The 22,500-nt window shown below is 41.6% G+C and overlaps 1 protein-coding gene across 1 annotated transcript in view; it reads left to right on the top strand.

Moving 5' to 3' along the window:
• The window catches only part of plcl1 (phospholipase C like 1), a 102,782-nt gene that overhangs the window by 68,574 nt on the left and 11,708 nt on the right, over positions 1-22,500 (top strand). The window contains 7 exon segments of the mRNA XM_034147791.1: positions 2,022-2,096; positions 3,331-3,618; positions 5,316-5,600; positions 9,033-9,424; positions 9,566-9,699; positions 9,702-10,693; positions 12,089-12,265. Of these exon segments, the coding sequence (XP_034003682.1) occupies positions 2,022-2,096; positions 3,331-3,618; positions 5,316-5,600; positions 9,033-9,424; positions 9,566-9,699; positions 9,702-10,693; positions 12,089-12,265 (2,343 nt within the window).

Here is a 22,500-nt window from a genome sequence, read left to right on the forward strand (position 1 = left end):
CGCCGCCCCAGCGCATCCCTGACACACCCCCTCGCTCTGTGCACCTAAATACTCGCTGACCTGCTTTCTCTAAGCCCGTCGCTCGTGATCAACTTAAAAAAAAGAAGACGTTTTGTGGGACTGTGAGGTGAACAAAGACGCAGCCTTTAGTGGAAACTGTGACTCTGATTCCTCTCTGTGTGCTGGGAGCTGTGGGAGTATTGGAAATCAGAAATCAATACGTGTTTGTTTAGCGAATTGGAAAAGGCAAGGATTTTCAATTATTTCTTTTTCCCTCCCTTTACTCTCTCTGACGTCATCACTGTTTGTATTTGAGGTCCTTTTCTGCTTTTTGGGGTGTTCCCTCTCTTGTAGTGTGTTATACAGTATAGCTTTTGGTGCATGTCAATGGTTTGTAAAGGATAAAATGCCAAACTCTCCCCCCCTGCCTGAAACGCCTCCATTGGCCTCCTTTGTTTACTAGTAACATCACTATGTAATGTGCTCCTATTGGCTGGCGCTCCAACACATTGTACGTGACACATTGTGCAGGACATCTCTAAGCGGTTGACCAATCACAACAGAGCCGGCCAGCTAACCAATCAGAGCAGACTGGGCTCTGGTTTCAGACAGAGGGTGAAAAGAGGTGCTGCAGAGGCACAGGCAGTATGAGAAAAATAAAGAGCTTTTTGAACATTACTGTTTGTTTGTAAAGTCTCTCCTCACCGCTGTAATCCTTGTGAGAGTGTGTTTACAGGACTTTGCGCCAACATTTAAATCCTGAAATGTTGCTCCCTCATAATCAGTTAATCAGAGGAGCCTGTGTGTGTGTGTGTGTGTGTGTGTGTGTGTGTGTGTGTGTGTGTGTGTGTGTGTGTGTGTGTGTGTGTGTGTGTGTGTGTGTGTGTGTGTGTGTGTGTGTGTGTGTGTGTGTGTGTGTGTGTCATTGTACATTTGCTTATCAAATAAGAATGAAACTACCAGTTGATGAAATGCTCTGTATAAAACCAAAGATTGTTGTCTTGCACACAACAGAAGCCTTGGAGACCAACTTCCTGTTGATTGACTAATATACAGCTCCTAAAAATGTGTTTTTTGTAACAAGAAGAACCAAAAATAATGTGTGTATTGTCCAGACGGAGTGGCAGCAGTTCCCTCTCTCAGTAAAAACACCTTCCTCCTCTGATTGATATTTTAAAAAAACTCCTAAATGCTAAAATGGTCTCCTAGTTTCACACGGTACAGTTTTACAGTCACACTTCTGCACACACACAGCCTCCATCCCACTTATTACAACATGTCCTTGCAGCCAGCTCACCGGGCTAAATAAGGATGTGAAGATCAGGAAGACTGTGAGATGCCATGTTGTCCAAATTTAGAGGAGCAGATTAAAGTGAGCTGGCCGGCTCCTCCGTTCTAAAACAAAGGGAAGAGAGAAACACACCTACAAGCCCAGAAATACACAAGTGAACGCCAGCATTTAAAGTCCAACAATCTCAAAGATTCTGGAGCTTTCCTTCTGTTGGTGTGTTCAAAACGGTACAAAACTGCAAGATAGTAATTGTTCTAAGAAAGGAAAGGAAGCATTTAGGATTTTAACTTCATAACTCAGACTGTGTGTGAACAATGACTTCTCAGATGATTTGTTTTTATGTTTTTTAACAAGCCTTCTCTTATGAAAGATCTGCAATGCATGCTTTGTTTTGTTCTGAGTCGATTACTTTTATATGGTTATTTTATGGGGCTGCTTTGTGTGTTTGTATACCACGCTTCACAGGCTTCTGATGGAAAACACCTCCCTGAATAGTGAACTCTCCAGCCTCGATTTTCTCTTTTCAAATGTGCTTAAAATAAAACGCTAGTCTTTTATTTGTCAAAAAATGATATTGTGCAAATGACAAAAGAGCGTTTGAATCTAGAACCTAGCTTCAGGTTATGTTGAGTGTTTTTAAAGACACTTTTTGGAGTCATGGATCATCTGCTTCTTAACGTGTAGTAAAACTTCTTCTTGTTTTGACCACCTGTCTTTGTCTTTTTCCCAGGATCCTTCGGTGCAGAAAATGGGCGGATGCAGGAAGAAGACGGTGTCCTTCAGTAGCATTCCCTCTGAGAAGAAGGTAGGTCAATCTGCTATATATATACATCTGCTATATATATACAACAACAATAGAACGGTATTTTCACATTTATCTTGTCATTTGACTATATTCTCAGATATGTTTGTTGTTTTGTGAAGCCCTCTGAGACAAATGTGTTTTGTGATACTGGGCTATATAAATACATTTGAATTGAATTGAATATAATGTCCTTTTGCACTCATAACCAGAGAGAAAGTACACACATCCTTTACTCAAGTAGAAGTACAGATACTCGTGTTGAAAAATACTCTGGTGAAAGTAGAAGTACTGACTAAACTTCTTTACTCAAGTAAAAGTAAAGAGGCTTTGAAATGTACTTCAGTAAAAAGTACCCATAACTAGCAGCTGTTTTAAAGAGTACCTGACCTCCCTTTATATTAATAGAACAATAATGTCATTGTTAGCTAATGAATGTTTCCATGCTGAACAACGGCAACATGACAACGTTTTCATTGGTCCCTCTTCTTTAGAGAAGACCAGGAAATGATGGATACACGGATCGTGTTCAAATCAATAGGCACGCAATGACTCTAAATAATAATGATCACGCCACCAAACACACATTCAAACTAAAGGAACCAGCCTGTTTGGGAAATGTGAGAAGTAGAAAGTACAGGTATTTGGGTTCAACATGTAAGAAGTAGAAAGTACAGGTATTTGTGTTCAACATGTAAGAAGTAGAAAGTACAGGTATTTGGGTTCAACATGTAAGAAGTAGAAAGTACAGGTATTTGGGTTCAACATGTAAGAAGTAGAAAGTATAGGTATTTGTGTTCAACATGTAAGAAGTAGAAAGTACAGGTATTTGTGTTCAACATGTAAGAAGTAGAAAGTACAGGTATTTGTGTTCAACATGTAAGAAGTAGAAAGTACAGGTATTTGTGTTCAACATGTAAGAAGTAGAAAGTACAGGTATTTGAGTTCAACATGTAAGAAGTAGAAAGTACAGGTATTTGGGTTCAAAATGTAAGAAGTAGAAAGTACAGGTATTTGTGTTCAAAATGTAAGAAGTAGAAAGTACAGGTATTTGGGTTCAAAATGTAAGAAGTAGAAAGTACAGGTATTTGTGTTCAACATGTAAGAAGTCAAAGTAAAAAGTGGTCAGCAAAATAAGTAGTGGAGTAAAGTACTGATAGAAAAAGTACTTAAGTACAGTAACAAAGTATTTGCACTCCACTACTTCCCACCTCTGATGGTTGACTCTCCCCCCCAGGTGAGCAGTGCAGCCGACTGCCTGGCCTTCATGCAGGGGGGCTGTGAGCTGAAGAAGATCCGGCCCAATTCCAGGGTCTACTGTCGGTTCTTCACGCTGGACACAGACCTCAGCTGTCTGCGCTGGGAGCCGTCCAAGAAGGACTCGGACCGGGCGCGCCTCGATGTGTCCGGCATCAGAGAGGTCCGCACGGGGAAGAGCACCGAGACATTCCTCCACAACGGACCAATCACAGAGCAGCTGGCCGAGGAAGCTGCCTTCTCCATCATCCATGGGGACGACTACCAGGTACAGAGAACAAAAAAACTGTTTAAAGACATATACACATACAAAAAAGGATGTACTATAAGACTATGAAAGATTACTCGAAGTATAGAGTAACACACAATGGAAATACTCAAGTAAGCTACCTCACAATGTGTACTTAAAGGTCCCCTATCATGCAAAATGCACTTTTTGATGTCTTTTATACATAAAGATGTGTCCCCGGTGTGTCAGGGAACTCACAAAGCGTTAGAAAATAAAACCCTCTCTCTTTTCCTCCGTACCCAAATCTCTAAAAACGGGGGTACAACGGAGCTGATCCAGATTTGCGTCCGATATGACGTAATATCTGAAATGTGGACCCACGGCCCTATCAGAAACGTTGCTATCAGAAACAATGCGCGTCATGTTTTGGACGTAATAGGTTCTTTGTTTACATTAGCATCGCTAACACTCAGAGCTAACCTGTACTGGAGAGAGCATGTGTAAAAAAGCAGGAAATTAAAAAAAGGAACTCACCTTGTGGTAAACCTGAGAGAGAGAAAGCCTTTGAGCTCCATACTGTTTCAGAAAAAAATCCGTGATGTGGTTTGGAACATGATATGGTGTTTAATCTCGGCAGCATTTAGCTGAGTAGAATTCTCCCGCATGAGCTCTCTTCTCGTTTTAAAGCTAAGGACCGGGGCTGAAAATAGAGGGATATGAGGCTAGAATGGGTGATCTGTTTGGTATTTTGAGCACAACACTTCATAGACATGTTTTTTATATATCTGAGACCTGTAATATATGCCTAAAATTAGTATAATAGGAGACCTTTAAGTGCTGTTCTTCAGAGATGGTAAAAGTACACACATCCTTTACTCAAGTAGAAGTACAGATACTCGTGTTTAAAAATACTCTGGTGAAAGTAGAAGTACTGACTAAACTTCTTTACTCAAGTGAAAGTAAAGAAGTATGGGCTTTGAAATGTACTTCAGTAAAAAGTACCCATAACTAGCAGCTGTTTTAAAGAGTACCTGACCTCCCTTTATATTAATAGAACAATAATGTCATTGTTAGCTAATGAATGTTTCCATGCTGAACAACGGCAACATGACAACGTTTTCATTGGTCCCTCTTCTTTAGAGAAGACCAGGAAATGATGGATACACGGATCGTGTTCAAATCAATAGGCACGCAATGACTCTAAATAATAATGATCACGCCACCAAACACACATTCAAACTAAAGGAACCAGCCTGTTTGGGAAATGTGAGAAGTAGAAAGTACAGGTATTTGGGTTCAACATGTAAGAAGTAGAAAGTACAGGTATTTGGGTTCAACATGTAAGAAGTAGAAAGTACAGGTATTTGTGTTCAACATGTAAGAAGTAGAAAGTACAGGTATTTGGGTTCAACATGTAAGAAGTAAAAAGTACAGGTATTTGTGTTCAAAATGTAAGAAGTAGAAAGTACAGGTATTTGTGTTCAACATGTAAGAAGTAGAAAGTACAGGTATTTGTGTTCAACATGTAAGAAGTAGAAAGTACAGGTATTTGTGTTCAACATGTAAGAAGTAAAAGTAAAAAGCAGTCCAAAAGTAAGTAGTGGAGTAAAGTACTGATAGCAGAAAAATGTACTTAAGTAGTGGAGTGTATTTGTACTCCACTACTTCCCACCTCTGCTGTTCTTGAGTAAATGTACTTCCCCCCTGCTCAGTAACGTCTCTCTGTCTCTCCACAGTCTCTGGATCTGGTTGCATTGTCTGCAGACGTGGCAAACATCTGGGTGACGGGGCTGCGCTACCTGCTGGCTCACCCCTCAGTGATCGGGGGGGCGAGGGGAGAGGGGGGCGTGGGAGGGCTGGGTGAGGGGGGGTGTGTGGATGGGAGTGTTGGGGGGAGGATGAGGAGCGAGTGGCTGGCAGCAGAGTTCTCTCAGGTCGATGAAGACGGGTACGGCATCGTGTCGGAGGACGTGGCCGTAGCTACCATCTGTAAACTCTGTCCTGGGATCAGGGAGGCCAAGGTGAGGGGGCTCTCAACTGTTTTTACATTTAAATAAAACATGTTTAAGTATTTGTATTGTATTGTTTTTTAGAATTTTAGAATTTTCTAATTACTTTTTTACATTTGACATATTTTAATAAACATTTTTTAAATAATATATACAAATTAATATGTTTTATCTGTATCAGGTGACTTCATAGAGCACAAGGACATGTATATAGTCCTATTAGGACACAATTATATACAAAAAACTAGCAAAATATATAAAAAACTAATACAAAAAAGTAGAACTTCATATTTTCAGGGAGGCCAAGGTGAGGGGGGAGAGGGCTCTGAATTGTTTTTAAATTTAAATAGTATTTTTATTTATTCTTTTTACAATTTTTAGATTGTTTTTATTACAAATGTTTGTTGTTGTTTTTTCACAGATTTTCTTTGGATATTTTTATTAACGTACTAAACCACATATAGATCAGTATACAATTTAATTAAAGACCCATTGAAAAAAGAAGAAAATAAAAAATAAATATAATAATAAAAACAAGCAAACAACAACAGTGACATGGAAGCCTTCTAACTTATTACAAATGTTTTTATAATAAATACAAATTCATATGTTGTATCTGTATCAGGAAACTGACGAAGCACAAGGACATGAATATAGTCCTATTAAAGGTGGGGTAGGTAGGTTTGAGAAACCGGCTCGAGATACACTTTTTGTTATATTCCATGGAATGCTCTTAACATCCCGATAGCAATGAATATCTTAAATGCTTTGACAAAAAATCCATAAAAAAATGACATCTGTGGAAGCCGTAGTACTGTAAAAAGCACGACCAATCATCTGAGCCGGCCCGGCTAAAATAACTGGATGGCCTACCTGCCTGTCAGCCTTCCATCGGGGCACAAACTTATCTCGTGCCCTCATTGGTCACGTCCGCGTTCGTGTGTGTTGGAGGAGGGGCTTAGATTTTTTCCGGTTGTGTATTTTCAAATTCTAGCGCACTCGAGCTGGTTTCTCCAAAATCACCTACCACACCTTTAAGATACAATTATATACAAAAAACTAGCAAAATATATCCAAAAAAATGTGTTTAAAAAAGAAGTAGAAATTCATATTTGAATAAAAATAATGATATAGTACAATGATTTAAATATATGAATGATTTAATATATGTAAAAAATATGTAGGTGGAACATTCATACATATCAGAAGAAGGTTGTATACATAATATACGTCAAACATTAAAGATTTGTTTGACAGAAAGCATTACATTACACGTCACTTGTTAGACGCTTTTATCCAAAGCGACTAACTAACTCAATACTGTGGGCAATCCCCACGGGAGCAATTTGGGGTGAAGTGTCTCAGGGACACAACGACATGCTGACTGCAGTGGGGTTTGAACCTGTGCTCCCCTGATCCGAACACCAACGCACTAGACCACTACGCCACACGCCTCCACATTATTTTTAAATTATTTAATATCTATAGATAATCTTGAGTCATTTGGTCCACGCTCAAATATCTTGTCCCAGTTGTCTTGCTTCAACACAGCTCCGATAGATCCTCCATGTTCTGGTGCAGAGGAACACACTTCATGTATTTACTGAACATCTCTGTAATCAGGAGTGTGTGTTTCGCCTCCCTTCACACACAGCAGGAGAGGTTTGTTCTGGAATTGCTGCAGAACATTTAATCCCTCCCGTCAAGAGATTAGTTTTTTGTCATATTGGATTTCTGGAGCTCAGTTAGACACAATCTGCGTTCTTCTCCCATGTTTCCCTTTTCTTTAAAGCTGACTGAACAAAGAATCGGAAAATATAAAAATGGAAAGACATGACTGCAAAAACACAGACACATTTACGAAGATTATACCAGAGAGGAGATTACTTTCTGAGCACAGGGTTAGATGCATTGATAGAAGAGGAAGCATATGACAGAGAAGGAATGATTTATCATTGTGTATTTAATGTGGGTCACTTTAATATCCTTATTTAAACTGCATGACTGACGTTTAATCAGGAAGCAATGGATGCATGAGGTGTAATGTTTTCCTTGCTCTAAGAAATGCTGTTCTGAAACACGTACAGCGACTTTATATTTGTACGATACAGTGTTCGTGTGAAATGTGAAATATGTATGCATTATTTATTTTGTTCTGAAATGATCAGTCTTCAGGTTGTAGAAAAGTGTAGAAATGTGCAAATTATACACAGGAATGAATGGAAGGTTTACAGTGTGGAGTACGAGGAATGTCTCACAAGATGTCACGGGGTGTGCATTAATATAACTAATAGTGTGTAGTAGAAGTTAAAGAGTCTGTTGGCGGGGGTCCCGGGCATATTGACTGGTCCAGTAGCAGCTGGGATTGGTTTTTATATCATTAATTTAAAGCAGGGGTGTCAAACTCAAGGCCCGGGGGCCAAATCCAGCCCGCGACTTCATTTAATGTGGCCCCGCAAGAGCTTGCAAAGAATATAATACGTTTATTATACGGTTACATGCCGCTTTACAGAAGCACGTTGCCCATAAACGACATGTCCCACAATGCATCTCGTTTTGTGACATGCGCACTGAAGAGACTTGCAATTATTTGCCCTGGACTTCTGCTTTCAGACGTAGTTAATTATTACCCTATCCGATAATAATCCAATTCAGAGGCAATAATGTAATATAATACATTATTTTATATATATATTATATATTTATATAGTTACAACCGGCCCTTTGAGTGCAACCATAATGCTAATGTGGCCCGCGATGAAATTGAGTTTGACACCCCTGATTTAAAGTGCTTAACTCTTTCATTAATATTCACCTTGTTTATTACATGGCTTTGTTGAATACTCAAATCTTATTGGTCAATTAAGACATTCTGTTATTTATGTATCAAACCACTGCTAAGGATGCTCTGATCTTAGGACCATGTCCAATCATGTCACTCCAAAGAAAAACTTCAATTTAGCAACATCATCTGGGACCCAAAAAACACATTGCTTAAGTTCCTCCATCGGAAACACAAAATCCAAAAAAAATGTATATTAGTGGAGAGACTATTAAACACCTGAACTTTAGAAAGAAGTCCATGAACATTCATCTGTTTGCATCGTGCAAATTATTTATCTAATAGATCAAATTCCATTTACTTGTACTGTATATAGACTCTTCTTGTACTACTATTTTATTTTATTTGTATTTACTATTTTATCTGTTTTATTTGTTCTATGTCCTATATATATGTTGCACTGTTGGAGGAGCCTGTGACTTCAGATTTTCATTGACATAACTACACTGTAGCTAATCTACCCTTGAATTTTGAATAACTACCATCATTTTAAGTAACCATCGCTGTTGCTGCTAAAACTGACTATTTATTCTTAGTTGAAGTTATTCAATCATCAATCATTATCCCGTTTATAACTCACCTCCCTCCCCTCTTTCTCTCAGGTGCGTCAGCGCTTCAAGGAGATCCAGCGCACTAAGGAGAAGCTCACCTCCCATGTGACCCTGGAGGAGTTTCACGAGGCGTTCGGCGAGCTGTGCACCCGGCCCGACGTCTACTTCCTGTTGGTGCAGCTGTCCAAGGACCGCGAGTGTCTGGACCCTCAGGACCTGCGCCTCTTCCTGGAGACGGAGCAGGGTTTATCTCTGGCGACCACTGAAGGCTGCTGGGAGCTCCTGAGGCGCTGCGAGCCGTCTGCTCAGGGCCGGGAGCGAGGCCTGCTGGGATTGGACGGATTCGCTCGATACCTGCAGTCTGCAGAGTGCCAGCTGCTGGACCCCGAACACCTGGGGGTCTGCCAGGACATGAACATGCCCCTGTCTCACTACTACATCAGGTGAGGGGCCTTTATTTACTCACTTATAGCCAGATGATTGCATTATTACAGAGATAGCATAGGATTACAAAGCAAATGTTGGAAGTAGGATATTATTTGGAGTATTGTACTTAATTATGTTCCATTTATTGTGTCCCCCAGCACCTCGTACCGCTCCTACCTGCTGGACGATCAGGTCCACGGCCGAGCGGACCTGGGGGGTCTGATCAAAGCTCTGCAGACCGGCTGCCGCTGCATCGAGCTGGGAGTCACCGACGGCCCAGAGGGGGAGCCTCTCCTGGGGTGGATTATGGTCCTGACATCTCCCGCCACCATCACCACCATCACCACCACCACCAGCACCACCACCAACACAGCCCAGTGACCGTGCGCTCTGCTCTGGAAGTAGTCAACAAGTACGCCTTCCTGTCCTCCCAGTTCCCCCTGCTGCTCTACCTGTGCCAGCGCTGCTCTCCGGGACAACAGCGCACCTTAGCTCAGCATTTAAAGAAAGTCTTCAGCTCCCGTCTTTACACCCCGGAGTCTTTTCCTGCCAGCCTGGGGGGCCGAGCCACAACCTTACCCTCCCCCGAGCAGCTGAAGGGACGCATCCTCATCGTGGGGAAGAAGCTGCCTCAGGAGCAGGACGCGTCTGAAGGGGAGATATCTGAAGAGGACGAGGAGATTGGAGGTGGGGGTCCTCTGGCTGGACGAAGAATGACCATCCCTGGAGAGGAGGAGCTGGGCGTCGTCTTGGTGGTGCCTCCTCCGTCCCAACCCAGGAAGCTACGCCTCCACAAAGACCTGTCAGATTTAGTAGCGATCGCTCGTACGGGAAGTCGCAGTTTCTACGCCCAGAGAGCCACCTACAAACCGCAGCAGTCTCCCCCCAGCAGCCCCTCTTCTCCTGGGACTCCTTCAGCTCCTGAGCCTCCTTGTTGGACGCTTTGCTCCCTGGGTGAAGGGGAAGGAGGGCGTCTGACCACTGAGAGCCCGGAGGACCTGGTGATGTTTACCAAGCGCACCCTGACCCGGGTACGACCCAGCTCTGTGCGTCTGGACTCCAGTAACCCCAACCCTCAGGGGTACTGGAAGGGAGGGGTCCAGCTGGTGGCGTTGAACCAGCAGACCCCCGGCGCCATGCTGGACCTCCACAGAGGACGCTTCTCTCAGAACGGAGGCTGTGGGTACGTTCTGCGCCCGGCTGTCATGAGGGACGAGGTGTCATACTTCAGCGCTCACACACAGGGCTGCGTGCCGGGAGTGCCCGCTCAGACTCTGAGGATTAAGGTGAAGATATTTATATTTGTATCTAATTTTCCACTTGCAATGCAGAAACCAAATACAGATGAAATCCACTAAATACAAATAGGACAGAGTTATTATCTACGGACATTAAAAGACACACAAAAACAGTAGTAAAAGAGTGGAAAGAAAAATATATCAAACCTTGAACAAGTTGCTATGTACAACTTTTTGAAAGGTCTTCAAACTTGGCACACATGTCCACTTGGTCTCAAGGATGAACTGATTAGGTTTTAGTTTTGAAAGGTCAAAACATGGAAGTTAATTGCAACATGACTGGTAGCCATGAGTCAGTGATTCTGTTTTTTTATTTTGTATTTGTACCCACATAAAACTGCATTAAAGGGGACCTATCATGCAAAATGCACTTTTGTACGTCTTGTATACATGAATATGTGTCCCCGGTGTTCCAGGGAACTCACCAAGTGTCAGAAAACACAACCCTCTCTATTTTCCTCCATACCCAAATCTCTAAAAAAGGGTCTGCAACGGATCTGATAAAAACTGATCCAGATTTGAACACTGTCCTGACGTCAGGACGGTGGCGCTACGGCTATTGGGCCAACTCCACCAATCAGGAGGAGACAGCCACGGCCATTGCCGTTCGAAAGCGCTGGAGACGCTGTAGTACATATGCCAGGCCAGTAGATGGTGCTGTTCTCACTGAATCTGCCCAGAGCTAGAAATGGTCAAATTGAGCAAATGAGGCATGGCTAAAATGCATGATCTGTTTGGTATTTTGAAAAAAAAAAAGTATAAATATGCCTTATATAGGTATGGTCCTACACCATATTATTCAAATATAGCATGATAGGTCCACTTTAAATTAACAGAATAAAAAAATAGTGCAACAGGAGAGGTCAAGAAGTCCCCTTTACGTAAGAAGAATGACAAACAAGGACAAACATAATTTTGAAAAACACCTGTAGATCATCCGGTGTGTAGGAGAACACCGAAGGCTTCAAAAATCAGGACAAAACACTAATTTCTCTCCTTGAAACGTTGCTGTTATTATAACATATTAATAACTGCAAGTGAAGGGCCTGTAGTGTGCGGGAGTCTTTTGTTCTGCAGAAAAATCAACAAACAAGCACTCAACATGAGGAGAAACTCTAATCAGGAGACAACAGTCAAATAAAAACAAAGGCATGCACGAACAAGTGCCAATCATCCCAGTCTTTCATCCAAGTGTGCATGTATTCACACACACACGCACGCACGCACACACACACAAAATGAGTGTCACCATGGTTCATGAATCAGAATCAGAATCAGGTTTATTACCAGGTAGGTTGACACGTACGAGGAATTTGACTTGGTGTCACTTAAACATCAACTCATAATGAATGTAACACCTCTTCTCTGTGTTTCTCTGCTCAGGTGATCAGTGCCCACAACCTGCCGAAGCCTCAGGGCTCGGGGGCTAAAGGCGAGGTCATCGACCCGTACGTGGTTCTGGAGCTGCACGGCGTCCCGGCTGACTGTGCAGAGCAGAGGACTCGCACCGCTGCTCAGAACCAGGACGACCCGCTGTTCGACGAGACCTTCGAGTTCCATGTAAGACCTTTTACACCTGGGAGGGGTTTCTGTCTAACGCAACAGATGCTGCTCTGTTGGTGATTAGCACTTTGCTGAGAATAATGCAATTTTAGGATTGTGTGAAACCTGGAAAATGCTCATGTTTTGGAAACAGTGTTTTTGACTCTTTTCTCACAGATTTGGTGATTGCAAGTAAGGCTCTCAATGCAGTGACCAAATAAGGCTCTTTGTTTCTAGCACATAGGGCAACAGCCTATTTAATGATAATAACAAAAACAATCTTTATTTTCATAGAAATGATGCAGCTCAAAGTGCTTTGACAGTTTGGCACACAACACAAAACAAACTGAAAATAAGATACCATTGAGTTAATGTAAGACGCTAAAACATGCAACATGTGTATATGCAGGGCCGTCGCTCCCTACAGGCCGATCACGCAGACTGCGTGGGGCCTCACCTCACGGAGGGGACCTCACCTCGCGGAGGGGGCCTCACCTCGCGGAGGGGGCCTCACCTCGCGGAGGGGACCTCACCTCGCGGAGTGGGCCTCACCTCGCGGAGGGTGCCTCAACTGAGCCGAAAATGCGGCGCACCTATTCGCTTATGCGGCGCAATTAGTGTGGCGCAGCACGGCTTCGCTGCTGCGAGGCTCGACTAGCACCCCCCATATGACAACATGGAATAATAAGGGTGATATATAATGTTTTGGCAAGAGAATAAATACAATAAAATAAGACAAAAGTTCACAATGGATAACCCGATAAGTAAAAGCAAAACAGAAATAAAACAAAAATGAATATAAATCCCAAACATTATAATAATAGTAATATAAAAGACCGATAGAAGGGCGGTATTGCTGACTAAACTCCATGTTACAGAAGTATGTTTTCAAAATGTGTTTAATAAAGTAAGAGTTTGCCTCTTTAATATTTCTAGCTGTTTCCTAGTTTGGGAGTGAAGTGGATAAAAGCCGCTCCCTCAAATTTTGTTGAGGACCTTAAATAGCACTGCAAATTATATATTGAGTATATAAAATATATAGCCCAACTTTAGCCACCTTTAGCTTAGCGGTGGTGACGTGCAAATTATATATTGAGTATATAAAATAGGGCATGATGCAAAACGTTTCTAACGAGCCGGGACAAACATAAAGCTACTCTTAATGTTGTTATGCAACATAAAATATGAAAATACAGCATATAAAATCAACTTCATAGAAAAATAAAAGTTTTGTGAGACACTGAAATACAACTTTTCTTTCTTAGTTAAATTGGGGATGTTGAAATGCACATCCCAAAACGGTAGATACTGAGAAAAGCAGCAGGCTGTTCAAGCCATTTATATAACTGCATGACAGCTCTTCATCATAATCCTGTTAACCATCCGCTAAAGAGCAGAAATATTATTTTAAAATTAGAATTTTTTACATTTTGTGTCTTTTTTCTAAGAAAGATTAAATGTCCCAGGATCCGAGGATGTATAAAGTCCCATTTAAATCATAATTTTAACTTAAAAATACAATAAATCCTGTAAATCTGAAGCCTTTATGTGAATGAGATAATCCATTAATATAACCATGCATGATTTTATTGCGTAAAATTGTGTTTTAATGGGCATTTAAAAGTGCACTAGATTAAAGATTTACATGATAAATATTTATTAATATATTACATAATACATTTTTCGAGCACAAGAGAAAAAATGTCAACAGCGTAAAAGAGGCTTATGTGATTTTGGAGAGGTCCATGTCGTCTCTCCTGAAAACAGAGCGCAGAGTGCTTAATTGAAGCGAGGTCAAGGGCGTCAAGATTTAAATGAGGGTGCTCCTAATAATACACTTACTGTACATCTGCAGGGAATTTGTTATAAGAGACGTGATCTGATGTCTGTTGTGCTGACGTGACTTTTTTAACCGGTCACGGACATCAGTGTGGCTGAGCCATGAAGACAGACTGCCACAACTAATACAGCATGTTCTCTCTCTGTGTGTGTGTGTGTGTGTGTGTGTGTGTGTGTAGTGTGTGTGTGTGTGTGTGTGTGTGTGTGTGGTGTGTGTGTGTGTGTGTGTGTGTGTGTGTGTGTGTGTGTGTGTGTGTGTGTGTGTGTGTGTGTGTGTGTGTGTGTGTGTGTGTGTGTGTGTGTGTGTGTGTGTGTGTGTGTGTGTGTGTTGTGTGTGTGTGTGTGTGTGTGTGTGTGTGTGTGATGAAGGCTCCAAACTAGTTGTGTAATACACAGAGATGAGTCATTTTTTACACATGTCTTTGGTTAAAGGCATTAAATAAGGTCTGTGGTTAACACAAGCTGAATAGATTATAACGTTTTGCTCTACGATATAAAATATGTCAGTAAATACCCCATTGGTGAATTTAAAAACGGCAGTTGCTAACAAGTGTCTAAATGAGACGACTTATCGTCATCACGCCCAACATTAGCCGCCTTTAGCTTAGCGGTGGTGACGTGAAGTCATGTGACCGGGCTGTAGTTCCTTTATAGCCTAACGTTAGCCTCCTTTAGCTTAGCGGTGGTGGCGTGAAGTCATGTGACCGTGCTGTAGTTCCTTTATAGCCTAACGTTAGCCGCCTTTAGCTTAGCGGTGGTGACGTGAAGTCATGTGACCGGGCTGTAGTTCCTTTATAGCCTAACGTTAGCCTCCTTTAGCTTAGCGGTGGTGGCGTGAAGTCATGTGACCGGGCTGTAGTTCCTTTATAGCCTAACGTTAGCCTCCTTTAGCTTAGCGGTGGTGACGTGAAGTCATGTGACCGTGCTGTAGTTCCTTTATAGCCCAACATTAGCCACCTTTAGCTTAGCGGTGGTGACGTGAAGTCATGTGACCGTGCTGTAGTTCCTTTATAGCCCAACATTAGCCACCTTTAGCTTAGCAGTGGTGACGTGAAGTCATGTGACCGTGCTGTAGTTCCTTTATAGCCCAACATTAGCCACCTTTAGCTTAGCGGTGGTGACGTGAAGTCATGTGACCGTGCTGTAGTTCCTTTATAGCCCAACATTAGCCGCCTTTAGCTTAGCGGTGGTGACGTGAAGTCATGTGACCGTGCTGTAGTTCCTTTATAGCCCAACATTAGCCACCTTTAGCTTAGCTGTGGTGACGTGAAGTCATGTGACCGTGCTGTAGTTCCTTTATAGCCTAACGTTAGCTTTTTACTTCAAAACTCATAACATGGTCTTAAAATGAGGAGATTATCCTTCTGAATAAAACGTGTTAGTATCATAAACATGTGTCGCCTGCACCAGCGTTATGATGATTTACCTTGCCCCATACTTGAGTGTTAATAGTGATGAGAGGAACTGAAAGGGTGTAAAGTGAGAAGATGTGAGGAGAGTTTCACAGTGCACAGATTGAGCCTGATTTTACCCTCCAGTTGCTCGCCCTCCACTAATTTCACCATTCAGCTCGAGGTCACGACGCCTGATTAATTGCCAGTTGGATTTCTAGCTTTTCAGATTTTTTGGTCAGCTGTCTTACAGTGAGCAGTTTCCCACACGGCTGCTGTCAAAAGATCTGTTATTAACTGCAGTAGTTTTAATATTACTGGAGTAGTATTTTACATACTGAAGCTGCTGTGATTTGAACCTGAACTTCACTGCAGAACAGAATCTGCCAGACAGCTCCATATTTTCCTTACTTTATGAAAACGAGGTTATGTTTTCTGCTTGGTTCGCCATCTGTTTGTCTGTCAACAGGAAAACAGAAAAAACAACTGCCAGGATTTTTATTAAACTTGGAGGATGTGTGTACGATGGGCCATGGAATAACTCTATTTTGTATCTGAATAACAGGGCGGACACAATAAACAGCATTTCAGTTGAAAAAAATAGGGGTCACTTCAACGTGGGAAGATTTTTAAAGTCTCTGGTCAAAAAAAAATTCTGGTCAAATATTATGTGTGTTTATTTATTGATAGGAAGGAAGAACCTCATCTAGGCATGTAGATTTCATTTTGATTGAAAGGTAGGCTATTGCTAATCAAAGTCCCATCTATACACTTGTGCATAATGCAAAAAATGAACGAAAAAAATTGTTAGCAATGCCGGACCTCTTAACACAAAGAACTTTGCTCAGCTTTATACCTATATATACTTAATAAAACACAACAATTTACCTATCTAAGTTCAGTAAATACCAGCTAACAGAATAACTTTGATCAACATTGTGATATATGCCATTTGTGTTGCATTTCGGTGGTGTCGGGACAATTTTGAAAATGTGTGCCTAACTGGAATAATAATACACATTACTGCCCACAACTACAGCTCGGGGAATTCAGCAAAAACATCTTTGTGTTGTACACATTTCCACTCTCTTTCTGCTATTTGGGATGAGATTACTCTGTTTGAATAAATCATTTGAGTTGTCCAGGACAAAAAACACCAGTGGTTTTGTGCTCTGTTCAGCAAGAGCTTTACATCTGCAGGTTTTGTGGTTGTAGAAGGGCAGATTAAAGCATGTAGGGTTGGGGATTTAACAGAAAGAACAAGATGAATAAAAACGCACAGTGTGTCTCGTTGGCCTTTTGATGAAACCAGAGGCTGTGTGGACTGAAGGAGGGACAGACGAGGTCACGCTGTCCAGTTGGTGAGTATCAGACTGTTGATGCATGCGCTCATATGTCTTCATCGCTCGTCCTCCAGGCTCTGACACAGCGGACACAGGGCAGCCGCATCAGCACACACTTCCAGAACACACACTTCCAGAACACACACGTCCAGAACACACACACACACACACAACAGTGTTATCGTCCTCTGACACGACGGAAAACAAAGTAAAACTCATATCACGTGAGACCTCTGTGGCCCACTGCGCATCTACAATACACACTGTTTTCACACACACATGTTAATATATCTAATATGTATATATGACCCAATATGTATATATGTTCATTTTAATTCATTTCTTATTTTATAGTTATTTTATCTTCTTTTTTTTTTATCTTTGATTTAACTTTAATTGTATTAATCTGTGTGAATCTGTGCTGTCCTGTTTTTCATTCTTACCCTGTTGCTGTTAAACTACTGAATTTAAATTAATAAAGGTCCATCTTATCTTATCTTATCTTATCTTTAGCCACTACTAGCAAAAACACTTAGGCCCCGTCCACACGTAGACGAAACGGAGACGAAATCGATTTCGAACCGAAGTCGATTTCAAAAAAGTCTTCCGTCCACACGGAATCGGCTCAAGAAACGTGTCCGTCCACACGAGACCGCTCAAAACCACTGGAGACGCTGTAGTACATATGCCGGGCCTGTAAGTGGCGCTATACTTCTGCCACAAAATACACCAAAAGCAGCGAATAAGACCCCCCGAGCATGGGCATAAAGCATAAACAAACAAGGTAGAAAAAGGTCAATTCTGTATCATGGTCAGTAGCGTCTGGAGCAAGAACGCAACCCTGTGATCCGCCATTGTTGTTGTTGTTGGCGAAACGCATCAGCAATGACGCGGGGGTGAGCAGGAGAAGCGGGGCTATGGCGTCATCGATTCAGGAAATGATCGTTTCGGGCGTACACACGGAGCCGCAAGCGTTTCGTCTCCAGACTTACCCACTTTGGGAGCCGTTATCAAAGTGTATCGGATTCGGGCTCCGAAGCCGCGGCTCCGTTTCGGCCTCGTGTGGACGAACCAGCTATACGATAAAGAACTTTAGCGGATACAACTGAAATCGTCTCCGTGTGGACGGGTGCCTTATATTCGTGTGAGGCAGTCAACATGTCGTTGTGTCCCTGAGACACTTCACCCCATATTGCTCCTGTGGGGATTGCCCACAGTACTGAGTATGTAGTCGCTTTGGATAAAAGCGTCTAACAAGTGACATGTAATGTAATGTAATATTCATTCAAACTGGTTGCAGTTCAATTGCATTGTGGGTAATGTACGCACATAAGAAGAAGGATATTTGAGACAATATCTCAGGTCTGCTGCATCAATCTTGATCATCTCTTAAACTGTCTCTCAAAGTTTAATTTGTAATTCAAGTTTTCCAATAGATAAACAACATTATGCTACAACACATTGCAGTGCCTTAATTGAAAACCAGTAAGCAAGCAACACTAAATGAAAAAAATGAAAAACAAAATATGGTTGGCAATGTTGAGGGTTTGCAATGCTAATTTGAGTACTCTTTTAAATGCTAATTTGAGTACTCTTTTAAATGCGATTAAATTACAACACATTAACATTTTGACCTGTCAGCTGCTCTCAGCTGCTAAATTTTCATTTAAAAACATGTTTTTGTACAGAAATATGAAATCAGCTTTTTCTAAGAGCCAGCTGGGGAAATATTTTTTCAGTCTCTTATAGATGAGTTTTGTTCTCTCTCTTTTCCTTTCAAGATATTATGTTATTTGTATTTTGCTTAAAACTCTTCTAGAAAAAGGAAATGGAGAAGGGATCTATGGAGAGAGTTTTGTCTGTCGCATTAAAGTGTGAGTTAACTGCAGCGTAACAGCTCCAGATGTGAGGAGGAAGTTAGAGTTCAGAGTCCTGAGATTCGTCTTGTGAGAGGAGCACTTGGTTTGAAACCGATTGAATTAACTGTCACAGAGCCATGGGCTGGTTACTGAGAAATTGAGAAATGGATTGGATTGAAGTCATCCTTTGGCACACGCACGCACACACACACACACACACACACACACACACACACACACACACACACACACACACACACACACACACACACCAGAGTTCCCGTTAGAATATTTTTTTGCCGGTCAACATGTCCGTTAAAGTTGAAATCTTCCGGACAAAATTAGATAAGTGCCGGTTAAAGGTCTTCTTTGTTATTTATTGAGCTTTAAAACAAATTGATATGATTCGACATTAAACAAACTAATTATAGTAGATTAACTACATTATTCAAAAGTGTACAGTAATTTACAAAAACGCGGGAATAATAAACGGAGCGCTCTCTCCTTCTCCTGACAGCCCGTCAGTATCATGCAGCTCGCGGATCCAGTAATGAGTGACCCGACAGTAAAACTAAACATATCTATAACTAGTTTAGGTAGTTTGAGAGGTAATTAAAATAGCTACGTGTGATTTTCTAACCTGAAGTGTGTTTTGCTCTGCTCGCCGCTGCAGGGGATCATGCAGAGCTGCGTGTCGACTCGTCAGCAGCAGCCGATCTCTCTCTCCTGTCAGATTAGACTTTACTCGCATTTATGTCCATATCGATCAGATCTAGCTAGTTCTAGCTAATGATATGACTACCTGCTTGTTAAAAGACACCTAAACAATAAGCGTCGCTATGCAACCGGATGAGGCCACAAAGTATAGCGCAGCATTATGCATTTGTTTACATGCCCACCGGAACCCCGAGGCATTACCAACAGATCAACGCACAATCAACCCATACAGGACATCTCTTTCTCCACATTAAGTGTTAGACATTAGAATTGACAATTTTTGTCTGTCACATACTCTTTTGTCTGTCACATACTATTCTTGTCTGTCACATAAGTGGCGCAACTGATGCGGTATTGCGCTAAGGGAAAATTATTTTGACCGGACATTTTGACCGGAGAGATTTAGATTTGCCGGACTTCAGCATATTTTACCGGTCATTGTCCGGTAATTACCGGCTAACGGGAACTCTGACACACACACACACACACACACTCTCTGCTGGAGCTGTCGGTCTGGTTCGCCCATGCATGAAACTTCATCTTTCTCAGCCCTCACTCACATCTTATGGGAATGAAGACACATTAACACACACACACACACACACACACACACACACACACACACACACACACACACACACACACACACAGACACACACAGACACACACAAACACACACACATACACAGAGAGACACACACACACACACACACACACACACACAGACACACACAGACACACACAAACAAACACACACACATACACAGAGAGACACACACACACACACACACACAGACACACACACAGACACACACACACACAGACACACACAAACACACACACATACACAGAGAGACACACACACACACACACACACACACACACACACGCAGTATATACTGATAAAAGTGTGTTACAAGACCTACATTCAGTCAGTGTGAGATGTTCTGCTCCTTCATCCATCACACCCAGCTTCTTCTTCATATCACACACACTTTACAGACTACTTTATAGTGTGTCTTTTAATTATTTGTGAGACATTAGCATAAACACGACACTGCATGCAGCTGTGTCCCAATTCAGGAGCCAATTCAAGACCAATTAAATTGCAAGTTTTTCATGAGTACAGCACTTTAATAAATGTACTCAGAAGATATTTTAAGTTAAAGTAGTAATAACACAGTGTACTCATACTAGGTTACAAGTTCTACCTTCAAAATGGTATTTAAGTAAAACTACTGAAGTATTTGTATTTAAATAAGTATTAAAAGTCGAAATGTGTAAAGTTTCCACTACTGTTACGAAGCTTAAAATCTTAAGGGAATATGTGAGATGGTGAGTTCATTTCTATCAGAGCCTGAAGACTTCATATGGCTTTATTACGTGGCTGCACACACACACACACACACACACACACACACACACACACACACACACACACACACACACACACACACACACACACACACACACACACACACACACACACACACAACACAAACAAATGCACAACCACATGCAGGCTTGAGGCAAGCTTTATTTCTCCTTCTCTGTGGAAAATGATGGATTGGTACTGCTCTCTTCTAAAGACACAACACCATCCATCTGTGTGTGTGTTGTGTGTGTGTGTGTGTGTGTGGTGTGTGTGTGTGTGTGTGTGTGTGTGTGTGTGTGTGTGTGTGTGTGTGTGTGTGTGTGTGTGTGTGTGGTTGTGTGTGTGTGTGTGTGTGTGTGTGTGTGTGTGTGTGTGTGTGTGTGTGTGTGTGGTGTGTGTGTGTGTGTGTGTGTGTGTGTGTGTGTGTGTGTGTGTGTGTGTGTGTGTGTGTGTGTGTGTGTGTGTGTGTGTGTGTGTGTGTGTGTGTGTGTGTGTGCGTGTGTGTGGGTCCGTGTGTGTGTGGGTACGTGTGTGTGTGGGTACGTGTGTGTGTGTGTGTGTGAAGATGGCCATGTATTAGATGACAATGTTTTATTGTGAAGTGCGTTTGCTCTGTGTTCTTCTGCACAGGATGAATATGCAACGACACACTCCGCGTCATTTGTCCTCCCACTTACTCTGCGTGTGTGTGCATGTATTAGTGTGTGTGTGTGTGTGTGTGTGTGTGTGTGTGTGTGTGTGTGTGTGTGAGAGTGCTACATGTAAGGGTGCTTATTAGCTGTTAAAGTCCTCTGAAGGTGTGATCAGATATCTATTATTTCCTCAGTATCATCTCCTCTGCAGCAGTAAGCTATTTCATCGTAGCGTGTAATTAACGTTAATGCTGCGTCTGAATAGCTTTTAGAGTGACGCTCACTAACAGGAAATGTTGTTGGATCCTCTCGGCTGAATATCGTGACTAATTGATCACATTTATGCTATAAGCAATTAAAATAGTCCATCTCCTCCCTATTAAAAACGGATGATTTTAAATCGACGGCTGTTAAACGCTGCCTCTCCTCAGGTGAGAAAACATTCAACTCCTCAAAGAGCTGATTATAAAACTATTTAGTTTAAGTTCCCTGTGGCAAATTATTAAAGGTTTATTTAGAAGTTCTTATGGCTATCAAACAAATCACATATCAATCAGCATATAGACTTTGCAAAACTGTAATTAAATTGAGTCTCAAACTTCGACCTTTAATACGCCCTATAACAATTTTGGGTTTTTTCCTTTCCTGTAGTGTGTTATATTGGTTTGTGTGCATGTAAATGGTCTGCAAAGGAGAAAATGTCTCTCTCACACACTCCCCCTTGCCTGAAACGGCTCCGTATATACTTACTATATTATACTTAACATTACTCTGCACGTTACTGCTTCTCTTGCCTTTCTGGTTAATTGCTAACTGCATTTTGTTGTCTCAGAACTATGTGCAATGAGAATAAAGTTGAGCTTACTCTCACCTAATCTAATATATATATACGTATTTATATAAATAGTTATCCACGTAATAAACCTTAAGTCTTAATTTACATTATTTTATTACATATTCTGTTCTTTTACATAACATATTCTATTTACATGTATATAGACTTTTTGCACTACTTTTTTATTTTGTATTTTTGTATTTAATTATATATGTTGCATTGTTGGAGGAGCTCAGGTCAGAAGAATTTCATTGCCATTTCT

Source organism: Trematomus bernacchii, unplaced genomic scaffold (genome assembly GCF_902827165.1).
Source record: "Trematomus bernacchii unplaced genomic scaffold, fTreBer1.1, whole genome shotgun sequence".
Classification (NCBI taxonomy): Eukaryota; Metazoa; Chordata; class Actinopteri; order Perciformes; family Nototheniidae; genus Trematomus; species Trematomus bernacchii.